Source organism: Chiloscyllium plagiosum, unplaced genomic scaffold, assembly GCF_037043375.1.
Source record: "Chiloscyllium plagiosum isolate Xiang-an unplaced genomic scaffold, Cpla_swu_hap1 HiC_scaffold_13, whole genome shotgun sequence".
Classification (NCBI taxonomy): Eukaryota; Metazoa; Chordata; class Chondrichthyes; order Orectolobiformes; family Hemiscylliidae; genus Chiloscyllium; species Chiloscyllium plagiosum.
Genome location: NW_028270151.1, coordinates 51,943,802 through 51,955,945, shown reverse-complemented (window position 1 = coordinate 51,955,945; position 12,144 = coordinate 51,943,802). Strand labels below are relative to the sequence as shown.

General features: G+C 38.3%; 1 protein-coding gene across 3 annotated transcripts in view; it reads left to right on the top strand.

Annotated features, from left to right (window-relative positions):
• Positions 1-12,144, top strand: part of ect2 (epithelial cell transforming 2) — an 84,245-nt gene that overhangs the window by 14,141 nt on the left and 57,960 nt on the right. For 2 of the 3 annotated variants that reach the window (XM_043702208.2, XM_087993591.1), the window contains exons 2-5: positions 3,702-3,775; positions 4,675-4,767; positions 6,752-6,931; positions 7,966-8,052. In XM_043702208.2, coding sequence (XP_043558143.1) covers positions 3,702-3,775; positions 4,675-4,767; positions 6,752-6,931; positions 7,966-8,052 — 434 coding nt within the window. The remainder of the gene's footprint in view (positions 1-3,701; positions 3,776-4,674; positions 4,768-6,751; positions 6,932-7,965; positions 8,053-12,144) is intronic. The other variant, XM_043702209.2, reaches the window with a different exon arrangement.

Below are 12,144 nucleotides of genomic sequence, written 5' to 3'. Positions count from 1 at the left end.
TCTGGCAAGCAGAAGTGAACACCATGTTCTTTAAGTTTTGCCGAACCAAAGTTTTATGAAGCTGCAACATGACATTCTGACTCGTTTACTTAATTTTCTGACAAAGGCAAGCATGCCATACACTACCTTTACCACCCTTGCATGACCACTATGGACTTGAACTCCCAAGATCCCTCTCTACATCAGTGCTATTCAAGATCCTGCCATTAAATGTATACTTTTCTTTAAAATTTGATCTCCCAAAGCGCAGTACCTCACACTTACACAGATGAAACTCCACCTGCCATTTATCTGCCCATATCTAAAACTGATCTATATTCCACTGTATCTTTTGACAACCTTCTACACTTTACAAACTCCATCAATCTTTGTCTTGTCAGAAACTTACTAACCCACCTATCTACTTTTTTATCCAAGTCATTTATATATATCACAAATTTTGGATGTAGGTTTGCTCGCTGAGCTTGAAGGTTCATTTCCAGACATTTCGTCACCCTACTCGGTAACATCTTCAGTGAGATCTGGATTAGTGGTGCTGGAAAAGCACAGCAGTTCAGGCAGCATCCGAGGAGCAGTAAAATCTACATTTCGGCAAAAGCCTTTTTTTACCTAACATCTTCAGTGAGCCTCAGGCGAAGCTCTGCTGAAAATTCCTGCTTTCTATTTGCAGGGGAACCTCGATTATCTGAACGTGATGGGCGGGCACTATTTCATTCGGATAATCAATTAAATGCCTTTGCCTTTCTTATGGGGCTCGGAGTTTTTAAAGTCTGCTCCTCGTTCAGGAGACTGTAGCAGCATACAGCGTGCAAGACCCCACCCCCAACCCTGTCCAACACTGCCCCCTAACCCCGATCAACACCATCCCCCGCCCCTCAAAACTGCCCACCTGGCCCCAACCCGTCCAACACCGCTCACCTGCCCCCAACACTGTCCCCGCCCCCAACCACGTATACACCCGCCCCATCTCTGGGGCACTGTACTGGACGCCAACAACAAGACTGCTGCAGTTGCGTTTGTGGGGTGAGTCTCCAAATAGTGCGCACATGCACACAACTTTTTACTGAATGTTTTGACAGGTACCACCTTTGCCCTGTACAGGGCAATGTTGGAGAGATTGGTGAAGAAGGGTTTAGGGTTCACGCCTGTGTAGAACTCCAGGGAAAGTGTGGGGGGGGGGGGGGGGCAGGGAGAGAGAGAGAGAGAGAGAGAGAGAGCAGACAATCATTTGGAGATTGTGCCTGTTTAATCACTGTAAACGAAAGATGCGATCTCTGTTGGAAACACGACTTTGATGTAATGTTTCCATCAGGACCTCACTATCTCCTTCGGATAATTGGTATTCGGATAATCGAGGTTCCTTTTGAATATGTTTGGGTTTCTTTGGATTGGTGATGTCACTTCCTGTGGTGAATTAGCCACAAAAAGACATGACCCTCACTCACTCCTTATGTATGGATGAGGAAGGATACTTCGACTGGGACAACACATCCATCCTAGGACAAGTCAAACAGAGACGTGCACGGGAATTCCTAAATCATGGCATTCCAACCGGAACTCTATCAATAAACACATCGGGTTAGACCCCATTTACAACCCCCTGAGAAAAGGAACAGAAACTAACTTCTCCACAGGAAATAACCTCCCCAACTCAAAGAAACCAAACATATAAATAAAAACAGGAATTTTCAGCAATGCTTTGCCTGAGGCCCACTAAAGATGTTACCTAGTATGGTGATGAAATGTCTGGAAATGAACCTTCAAGCTCAGTGAGCAAACCTACATCCAAAATCTCAACCTGAGCTCCAAATCTTCTCAAAACTTGATATATCACAAATGACAGAGGTCACAGTACGGATCCTTGCGGAGCACCCCTAGTCACAGATCTCCAGCTTGAAAAACACTCTTCCACCAGTATCCTCTGCCTTCTATGGGCAAGCCAGTTCTGAATCTATGCAGCCGCCTCACTGTGGATCCCATGCATCTTAATCTTCTGGATGAGCCTACCATGAGGGACCTTGTTGAAAACCTTCCTGAAAGACATTTCTTTTTGTTTTGTAGTTCATGCACCAGGACTACGAAATCTCTCTATAACGTTTTTGCAGTGTTTCCCTACCACCTCCTCTTTTCTTCCTGCCAAAGTGCATAACTTGTCTGTTTTCCTACATGATATTCTATCTGCCAGGTTTTGGCTGCTTGTTTAACCTGTCTCTATCCTTTTGTTATCCTTGCAATTTTATGTCTCATCTGTGCACTTGGTAATTGTACATGCACTTAGTTTGTTCAAATAATTAATCTCCATTGTAAATATTTCTGAATCTAATACTGATCACTGTGATACTCAACTAGAACAGGTTACCATCTTGACAATGCCTTCTATTACAAAATAGAAACTGCTGAACTGATTCTGAGAAGGGTCACCAGACCTGAAACCTAAATTCTGTTATTTTTTGTTTCAGATCTCCAGCAGCTGCCATTCTTCTGTTTTATTTCTGTCTTCTATTCCTAGCCAGTTCTCTGCATGTGCTGGTATTCTACCCTCAGAAATGTCAGCTGGCTGGATGGTTGGTTTGTGATGTAGAGTGATGGTGGCAACATTGAGATTACTGTGAAGTACGTGCCTTCTCAACCTCTCCCCTTGCCTGAGGTGTGGTGACTACCCAATGAAATCTTTCTCTTTTTTTTTTCTTTTTCTCTTCTTTCTTTTGTCCTCTACTGTGAAGACTGATGCAAAACATTTGTTCAACTCCTCTACCATTTCCTAGTTCTCCCTTATTATTTCTCTAGTCTTTTTTTTTTTTTTGAGGCCTTATTTTAACCTTTGTTTCTATTAAAGAGGAACCATCAACAAGAATTTATTTAACTTGCTCATTTGCCCTCTGTTTAGTTTCTCTTTGTTTTGTAATCTTTTTGGTTTTTAAAGCATTCCAAATCTTCTGGCTTGCCAGTAATAATTGTCACATTTCACGTTCTTTCAGTTTGATGTTCTCAATCTGGTTAACCATGACCAGTTTATTCCCTGCCTAGAGTCCCCCTCCTTCACTGGGCCATATCTTTGCTGGGATTTGTGAATTATTTTCTTAAAATATCTGTCATTGTTTCGTGAGTGTGGTGCTGGAAAAGCACAGCAGGTCAGGCAGCATCTGATGAGCAGGCGAGTTGATGTTTCGGGCAAAAGACCTTCGACTCTCCTGCTACTCGGATGCTGCCTGACCTGCTGTGCTTTTCGAGCACCACATTCTGACTCTAATCTTCAGCATCTGCAGTCCTCACATCTGCCATTGTTTGTCAACCTTCTTTTATCCTGAAGTCATTTCTCAGTCCACTCCAGCCATCTTTGCCCTCATCACTATATAATTGCCCTTATTTAAATATAGTAGAATTGTTTCAGACCTATATGTCTCACTGTTATAGTTGAGTTATAGAATCAAACAGCATGGAAACATCGTCCATGTAGCAACCAGCATTGCATGCGATACTCTAAATGTGGCCATATCAATATCTTGCAAGATTATATTATAAATTTAAACACAGGGTATTGTTGAAAGAAATGGAAACCAAGTGCATGACTTTGCATGGGCATGATTCAATTTGTACACCCTTGCTGAATTTTATAATGCTTCATTATCTTCCTTCATTTGAATATTTAGCAATGCTATGAGAGAGAAACTAGTGTTTATAATTTTTTGGCTTTGTTTCAGGTGCATCTCTACCAACAGAAGTTGTATTAGTAGGAAAGACTGGGGACACTGAAGATGTTTTAAAAGCCTTAGAGGTAATAATGTAATGTTTAAAATCAATCATTCTCCTCTGAGAAAAGATAACTATTAATAATATGTGGCCTATTAAGGATACTAATTACTTTCTGGTCCCTTTTTTTAATAAGGTGTATTACCGCTATAATAGAATGGACAAAATCCTAAAATCAGCAGTTTGGGTAAGGATAGAAGGTTTTCTTTTAAAAAGTAGAAGACATCATTTTAATCTTTGTTTGAAAGTTTGAAATGGTTTTTCTTCATTCTTACCCAAAGAAACTTCTGGAAACCTTGATAAGACACTCAAAAGTTTACAGGTCTCCCTCCCAGTTTTACTACTTGATGGTATGACTTTTGGAAAAAAAATGATTAACTCAGCAAATTATTTTCTGCTTAATGACTATTTTTGGTTGTCTCAATTTGCTAATCAGGTAACGTCAACTTTACAACAAAGGTTAAAGGTAAACTATCGATGTAAAGCTTGGTGAAGGTTTGACATATTAAGTAGAATAAATTTAATGTTTAAGTGTAATACAGTCCCATTTTTCAGAGCATAACTCATGAGGCCTTGGCATAAGCTTTGAAGCATAAAAAGTACTTTAACATTAAATGGTTCTCAACATTTCTTATTTCTGCTTTTTATTTGTATTTTTCCAAAGGGGAACATATAAAAGTTGGAATAGATTAAATGACTGTGGCACTGGTACTCAAATGGTCATTACAAACGAGCCAATTGGTTATATAACCCAGGAAGGTGGTTGGTGTGGAGAGAACAATTTACTTGTTATGTGACTAGTTTGGCTTTACTTTTTAGCATGACTAAGATTAAAAACTGGACTAAACTGCCAGTAAAAGGAAGGTTTTACAGTTCAAATCCAGTGGTTCATGTATTATGGTATTAATTCTTGTTACTTCACAGACAGTAAAAGAAATGGAAGTTCCTCTGAAGGTGAAGGAAAGCACGCCAAATAGCAAGTTTTGTCAACGGTTTATAAAATCTATTGTAAATATGGTAGGTTTTGGTGATTTTTGGGGGGAGGGGATGAATTTCACTTGCCTGCAAATTTTTATTGATCTCATCCCTGTATATTCCAAATCTATCTTTAATTGAGGATTTTATTTTTAAGGCTCTGGAGAAACTGAGTTTAAGCTGTTTAATCTAAACTTTGTTTTGGAACTATAATATAATATAATTCTTAGAAAATTTATTCTGTAAGCACTTTGGGATCTGAATTTGGGTTTTCAAAGCCGTTCATGTTACCAGATTGGGTATTTTCATGTTAAGGCTCCATTCTTATTAGTTGGCATGTTCTGACTTGTGCATGTAATCTTCTGTTGAAAACTAGAATAACCTCCATTGAAGCAATAAAATCTGGTGAACATAATTATTGTTCACTTATTCCATTAAATAAAAAATTGGCATCACTCTGGTAAATAATAGTTTATGCCTACTGGACTTGTTGCTTACACATAATATCAATTCAAGAACTAAAAAGAGTGTGTGTTTGTTTTTCTACTTGGTGTATTTATGAATCTCTTACTGAGTAATTTTCCTGCAAGAGCAAAAGACAGGGATGTTTAAGTGTTATGTAGCATGATTTAGTTTATAATCGTTACTACGATAGTGTGGTGCACATGCATGGTGAGTTCTGGTTTTGGGATTTTGGCATTCTTGCCTGTATGATACTGCTTGAAGGTATGTATGACCTACAGTCTTGAAGCTATTTTTGTCTTTCCTCATTACAAAACTGCTTTTTTTAAAATCAGGAGAGTTCTACAATGCCACTTATGGCATTCTGTTTAATGGATATCATGTATTTAGTGGGTTACTGATTCCTCTTGAAATGGAAGATTCTCACTTTCTGCATTTTTTGATAGGTTGAGTTTCTCTGACCTGCTTTGATATTGGACAACTGAACGTTTTTGTACAATTTATTTTGCTGTTAATATCTTGAACGGAAGGTGATACTTGTATTGCGAAAGCTTTTTGATCACATACCTTGCCACAGGGATGGATTTAATCTCTAGACCTGCTGTCACGTATGGCTTTAGGTACATTTTTATATAATGTCTCAGCCACTGGGCCAGCAAAGTGCACCTGACTGCAGACAAAACCAACAATCATTCATCATTTATAACTTGATTAAAAAGTTGTAATTTAGCAATAACCATTTGTTATTTGGTAAATAGATGATACCACATTTTCATCTCTCCTTTTTAAACAAAAAAGTGGATTCTCAATTATTTGTATTCAATTTGTTATATATAATTTATCCTGAAGACCATGATTTTACTTAATTGCAAAACTAATTAACATTCATGTGAATGGAAATCAGTTTTCGCTCTTGAAATTTAACATATGTAATTTTATATTGGACTTGCCTATATTCATTCACTTAGGCTACAGTATCAGTTTTAGAGCACTACATTTGGAAACTGAAATGTTTTATGATTTGTACTGTGCATGTCTGCAGTCCCTTAATCAAGGAGCATTTTTGAAAATTCGCTGTTCTTTTAATTTCATGCCTGATGTGTATATTCATTGCAAAAGCATTCCATGTACATCTTCACTTTGAAAGAATCATTATATATTGTAGATGTAAACATTGCATACTTAAGCAAATCTTGGTGCATTGCCCACGAGGACTTTGTGGACAATGTCATTGATTTTCAAGAGACATGATGACTATCAAAGAACTTTTTATGTTGGTAAATATGTACATCAAGTTAGTTTTGGTATGTGCCTTGTACCTGAGAGGAACTAAAGCTATTTAATTTTTAAAATTTTTATATCTGTGGTTCAGATATCCAACTACATTTACGTTGCAGTTGATTGCAAAAACAAAAGTCCTATAACAAATGATTCTTAAACTTCTCTAAATCCCAAATTGTGGAATTAAAATGCAATTTACAAAATTAATGGTTATTTTTCTTTCAGTATGGGTCATAAGATACAGCATTTGTATTTATGATTTGTTTTTCTTTCACGATTTTAGAAAATCAAGCAACCATTTGTTAAATTGGATGGGATCCAAGATTTTGATAATGAAAATATTGAGCTTGCGACTATATTTGTGTTAGAAGAATTTGAAGGCCAAACTTATGAGACCTTGCACAAGAAGAATGCTCGAATCCTGGGGCCTCCTGTTGTATTGCACTGTGCAAGGAAAGGGGAGGTATGGTTAAAAATCAATGTAGTTGTGTTTCAAAAGCAAAAATTGAAATAACATCTAATCTGTGAGAGAGATGAGGCAAAAGAGGACAGAAGCCTCCTCTTATATTTATTAACAAAGTGGTTTCTCGAATTTGAGGCTTTTTTTTTTTGGTTTAATTTTAATCATGTAAGCATACTTGTGATCTGTTTACTTCAGAGTCAAAAGCTAGTTTTCTCAGTGACACATTCTCCAGTTCCTTCACTAATCAACAATGTCCCAGCACTATTGAAGTGCTTTCTATATTAAATGCTGGAATCCGATGATTTGGAGGAAGATGCCAAAATAACCTGATTTGTTGCAGTTGGGGAGAAGCTCTCAAGCATTTTGCTAAATCAAGAGTTCAGTGTGTAAATTGTCAGGATCTTGAGAGACCCCAGAGCTATGTATCATTATCAGTTCAATTTGAGCAATGAATACTGCAAATTATAGCCAGTGCACCTATTTGGTTGCAGATTTACATTGACTGAGCAAGCTGCTTTGAGAAATTTAATCCATGTACTGGAAGAAATTTAAATGGCCCAAAGACTGGCATAAGCAGAAAGATAACTAATCGTTAGTATTTTATAACTCCTGTGAATATTCTACCTCTGCATGGGTGAATGCCCTTGCTGCATATTTGTAGTACCACACACTTCAACGCTGAATTAGCAATTTCCAAAGCAGCGACTTGTAAGTGGTGTTGCAATTTTAAATCCAAAGTGTATGTTTACAATATAAATGCAACATCAGATGAACGTATGATTAACTGTAACTCTGTATTTGAGGATTTTTGCCAGAGTTGATAAGAAAATAATTTTGTTTAGAAAAAGCTATTGTCCACCTTTTGCTTTTTGTCTTGTGGAGATGTGTTCGGAGACACATTGAATTTATAACTTGACAAGGTGACCGAATCACGTTTTAAAGAGAATAGAGTTTAAAAATATCTCTTACATTAAAATCAATTTTCGAAATAATGTATTAAACTAATTTTTATGAAACTCCTATGTCCTATGTAGCCTTTGCCTTTTTCATCACGGCCACTGTACTGCACAAGTATGTTGGATCTGGTCTTGTGTTTCACTGGATTCAAGAAGGAGAAGATGGTGAGACTTTTTCTTTTAGCTGAAGTTCAATTGACAAATTTTGTGGTGACCATGGAGTTTTGCACGACAAAGACTCCTAATAATGAGCATTGACACACTGTTAACCATATGAAGCAACATGTGTACACTGCAAATCCATGCTGTATTTCCAGGACTGTTGTTTTCTTCCCCATTTTAAGTTGCAATCATGTGGTATTCAGAAAGCATTTCTTCAAATTTCAAAATTTCCTGAACAGTTCATGAAGAGCATAAGAAACAGGAGCAGAACTAGACTGTTCAGCTTCTCAAACCTGTCCTGCTATCCAACAAGATCATGGCTGATCTACTCAAGGTCTTCTCTCTGTCATGTCAGCTTCTCATAGATTCTCAAATTACCAAGGTATTGAAGGCTATCTACCTGTTGTTTTTAATTTCAGTGATTTCACCTCAACAACTTTTCATCTCTCTCTTTCCATTAACCTCCTTGTACTGTTAATTCATAATCATTATGAATACTTTTGATTTAAGTAAAGAGCCATTAATTGTGCTTTTTTTTTTTCTTTTTTGACTTAATTTGCTTTGTAAATGTTTGTGCACTTTTGTTACTTCCTGTTTGACTCTGGGTATCATGATCTAAAATAGTTGTCTCGCTATGCGGCTGCATACTTATGCTTTGTAAGCCTATTGTCCCTTTCTTAGAGTCCTTTGTTGTTAGTGCCAACATGGGTGGCAACAAATGGATCCCTTCTCTCCTCCAGCCCTGAGGAAATGTCCTAAAACTTTGCACCAGACAAGCAACAAAACATTCAAGACTTAATGTCATTGAGTCACACAGGACAGAAACAGATCCTTTGGTCCAGTATACATGCCAACTAGGGTTTCCCAAACTAAATAGTCCCATTTGTCTGCATTTGGCCGATATCGCTCTCATCCCTTCCTATTCATGTACCTGTCTAAATGTTCTAACTGCATCTACCACTTCCTCTGGCAGTTCATTTTCAATTAAGCACTATCCTCTGTGTGGAAAACATTTCCCCTCAGGCCCCTTTTAAATTTTTCCTCTCGCACCTTCAATCTATACCATCTAGTTTTGGACTCTTACCCAAGGGGAGACCTTTGCTATTCACCGTATAAGGTCATCCCTCAGCTTCCTACGGTCTAGGCAAAAAGATCCAAGCATCTCCCTTCTAATTCAAACTCTCCAGTCCTGGTAATATCTTTATAAATATTTTTCTGTAATCTTTCCAATTTAATAACATCTTTCTTATAACAGGGTGACCAAAATTGTATGCAAAAGTGACCTCGTCAATGTCCTGTAAAGCCACATGTGACATCCCAAGTCCTATACTCAATGGTCTGACCGATGAAGGCAAGCTTGCCAAACTCCGCTTTCATCACCACCTGTGTGCCACATTAAAAGAATTATATATCTGAACCCCTAGGTCTTTCTCTTCAACAACATTCCCCAGGGTCCTACCATTAATTGTATAAGCCCTGCCTTGGTTTGTCTTGCGATGATTTATCTAACTTAAACTCCATCTGCCTGTCCTCGGCCTATTAACCCAGCTCTTAGATTGTACTCTTAGATTGTCCACTATACCATCAACCTTTCTGACATCAGCAAATTTACTGACTATGCATCTTGTATATTAACAGTTTGGATGAGAATATATGACCAACAACAGTAGTTCCAGCACTGATTCCTGTGAAATACAACTAGTCACAGGCCTTCAGTCTAAAAAAAATCATCCTGCTACCACCACCTCTATCTCCTATTGTCAAGTCAGTTTTGATCCAGTTAGCTAGCTCTCTCTGGATCCTGTGAGACCTTACTACTAGCACTCTACCATGTGCAACCTTGTTGAAGGCCTTGTTAAAGTCTATCCAGACAATGTCTCCACTCTACCCTCTTGTATCATCTCGGTCACATCCTCAAAACAAACTCAATCAAGTTAGTGAGAAAATGAGTTCCCACATACACAGCCATACTGAATATCCCTAATTGGTCCTTGCCTTTCAAACACATGTAAATCCTATTTCTCAGCATCCCCTCCAATAAGTTACCCACCACTGATTTGTGCTAACTGTTATAGAAAACCATATCTGTCACTCTAATTGTCCCCTTCTGCTACTATATTCCTATTTGTCCTTGCCAACTTGAATGAATGTCTGTAACAGGGTGCTATGCTCGTTTTGCTCCTCTCACCTTAGTCCTCACTCTCACTGAACTTGCAAGAACCTCATAACTGCTGGACAGTGGCAAAGCCTGAGGGTCCTCAATGTAAGGAATAGATGTAGGAGTTGGCCAATTAACGACTCAAAATTCTCAGCCATTCAGTAGGCCCCAAGCTTCATCTCTTTTGTGCTAGCTCGTCATAGTCTTCAACCTCTCTGATATTTCAAAAATTGTTCTGCATCCTCTTTAAACTTTTGTGATCTCTCCTCCACAACAGAATTCCAGAAATTCAATACCTGCTTGGAGAAAAAAATTCCATTGCATCTCTGTTTGAATTTAGTGTCCCCTTATTCTAGAACTCCTATCCTCTTGTTTAAGATTTCCCCCAATAATGGAAACAGCTTTTCAGTATCTATCCTGTCAAGCTGCATCAGAACTTTTATATGTTTCAATTAGATCACCCCTCATTTTTCTAAACTCCTCATGAATAAAAGCCTAATGTGTTTAGCTGTTCTTGATAGTCAGTTGATTTATCCCAGGAATCAGCTGAGTGAATCTCATTTTGAACTGTCTCCAATACCAGAATTGTTGGTAATGACTCAGAGTATGATGTTCACTTGAGAAAGTGTGTCACTGGTTATAGATTCTGTGGGTGCTTGTGAAATTGAACCTAATCGTAAAGCTGCATCTTCAACCAAATATTTAGCAGGTATTTCTGGAGGTGGAATTGGTCTTTGACTTTGATCGCTAGCATTACTTTTTTCAAATTCTTTTTCTGTACTTCCTCTTGCCGATGGTTGTTCTTGAATAATTATTTCTTCAAATAGGAGGTAAGTAACTCTCAGGCAGTGATAACTACACTGCCTGAGCTAAGCCTTTTGGTAATCTTTGAAGTGTTCCCTTGGTCATTGTTGTCATTTGAATGCCTTCCTTGAGTAGGGAGTTTGATCCTCACCTTCTTCAGAAATGAAGAAAACCAATCAACTGAGTCAAATGCTACTACCTACCTGCCAATCCAAAGCTAGGGAATTCCAGATCTTTCAATCCTGTCCACTTTGCTCTCTCACCAATTCGTTGTGGGCTGGAGGTTGAATTCCTCCAGGTAATCCCCTTTTGAGAGAGGTTTTTTAATGGATATCAGGTACAATACTTAACAGAAGGTAAATCCAGTTCCAGTGGCAAGAAATATTCAACTGGAGATCTTGCTGTGGCTGCTGCAGCCTTGTCTGTCATCACAGCCATTGCTATCACACCTAATGTCCTCCACCTGAATTGCTGCAAAGGACTTGTTTTGGATTGCACTTTGCCTGGTTACTCCTCTCTGCCCTTTTTTTAAAAGCAGGATCACCCTACCAGGGGTTAAGAACTCCTGACCGCTTTGCTCTCAGATCAGCGAAACACTCCAACATCTCCACAGCAAGGTGGCAATCCACAGAAAGTGATAGCAATATATCTTTTGTTTACATACAGGGAATAAAACTTTGCAAGATAATCCCAAATGCAGCATCACCAATACACAGTTGTACCTACACTTCTGAATTTGTAAACTCCAGTCTGTAGTAGTAATTAGATAGGAAGGCTTGTTGTGAAAAGGATATAGGAATCTGCAAGGCCAAAAGATGATACATAGCTGAATTAAGCCATCTGGCCCATCGAGTCCACTCTGCCATTACACTGCTATATCACTTAATCCCATTTCCCTTATTAATCAAGAACATGTTTATTTCTATTTTTAAATAAACACCGTGACTTGGCCTCCACAGCCCTCTTCAGCAATAGTTCTCTCTAGCTTCAAGATATTCCTCCTCCTCTCCATTCTAAAGGATTGTCCCTTCACTTTGACAATGTGCGCTTTGGTGCTTGTCATTCCTACTTTTGGAAACATCTTTTCCACATCCACTTTATCCAGCCCTCTCTGTATTCTGTAAGCTTTAGAT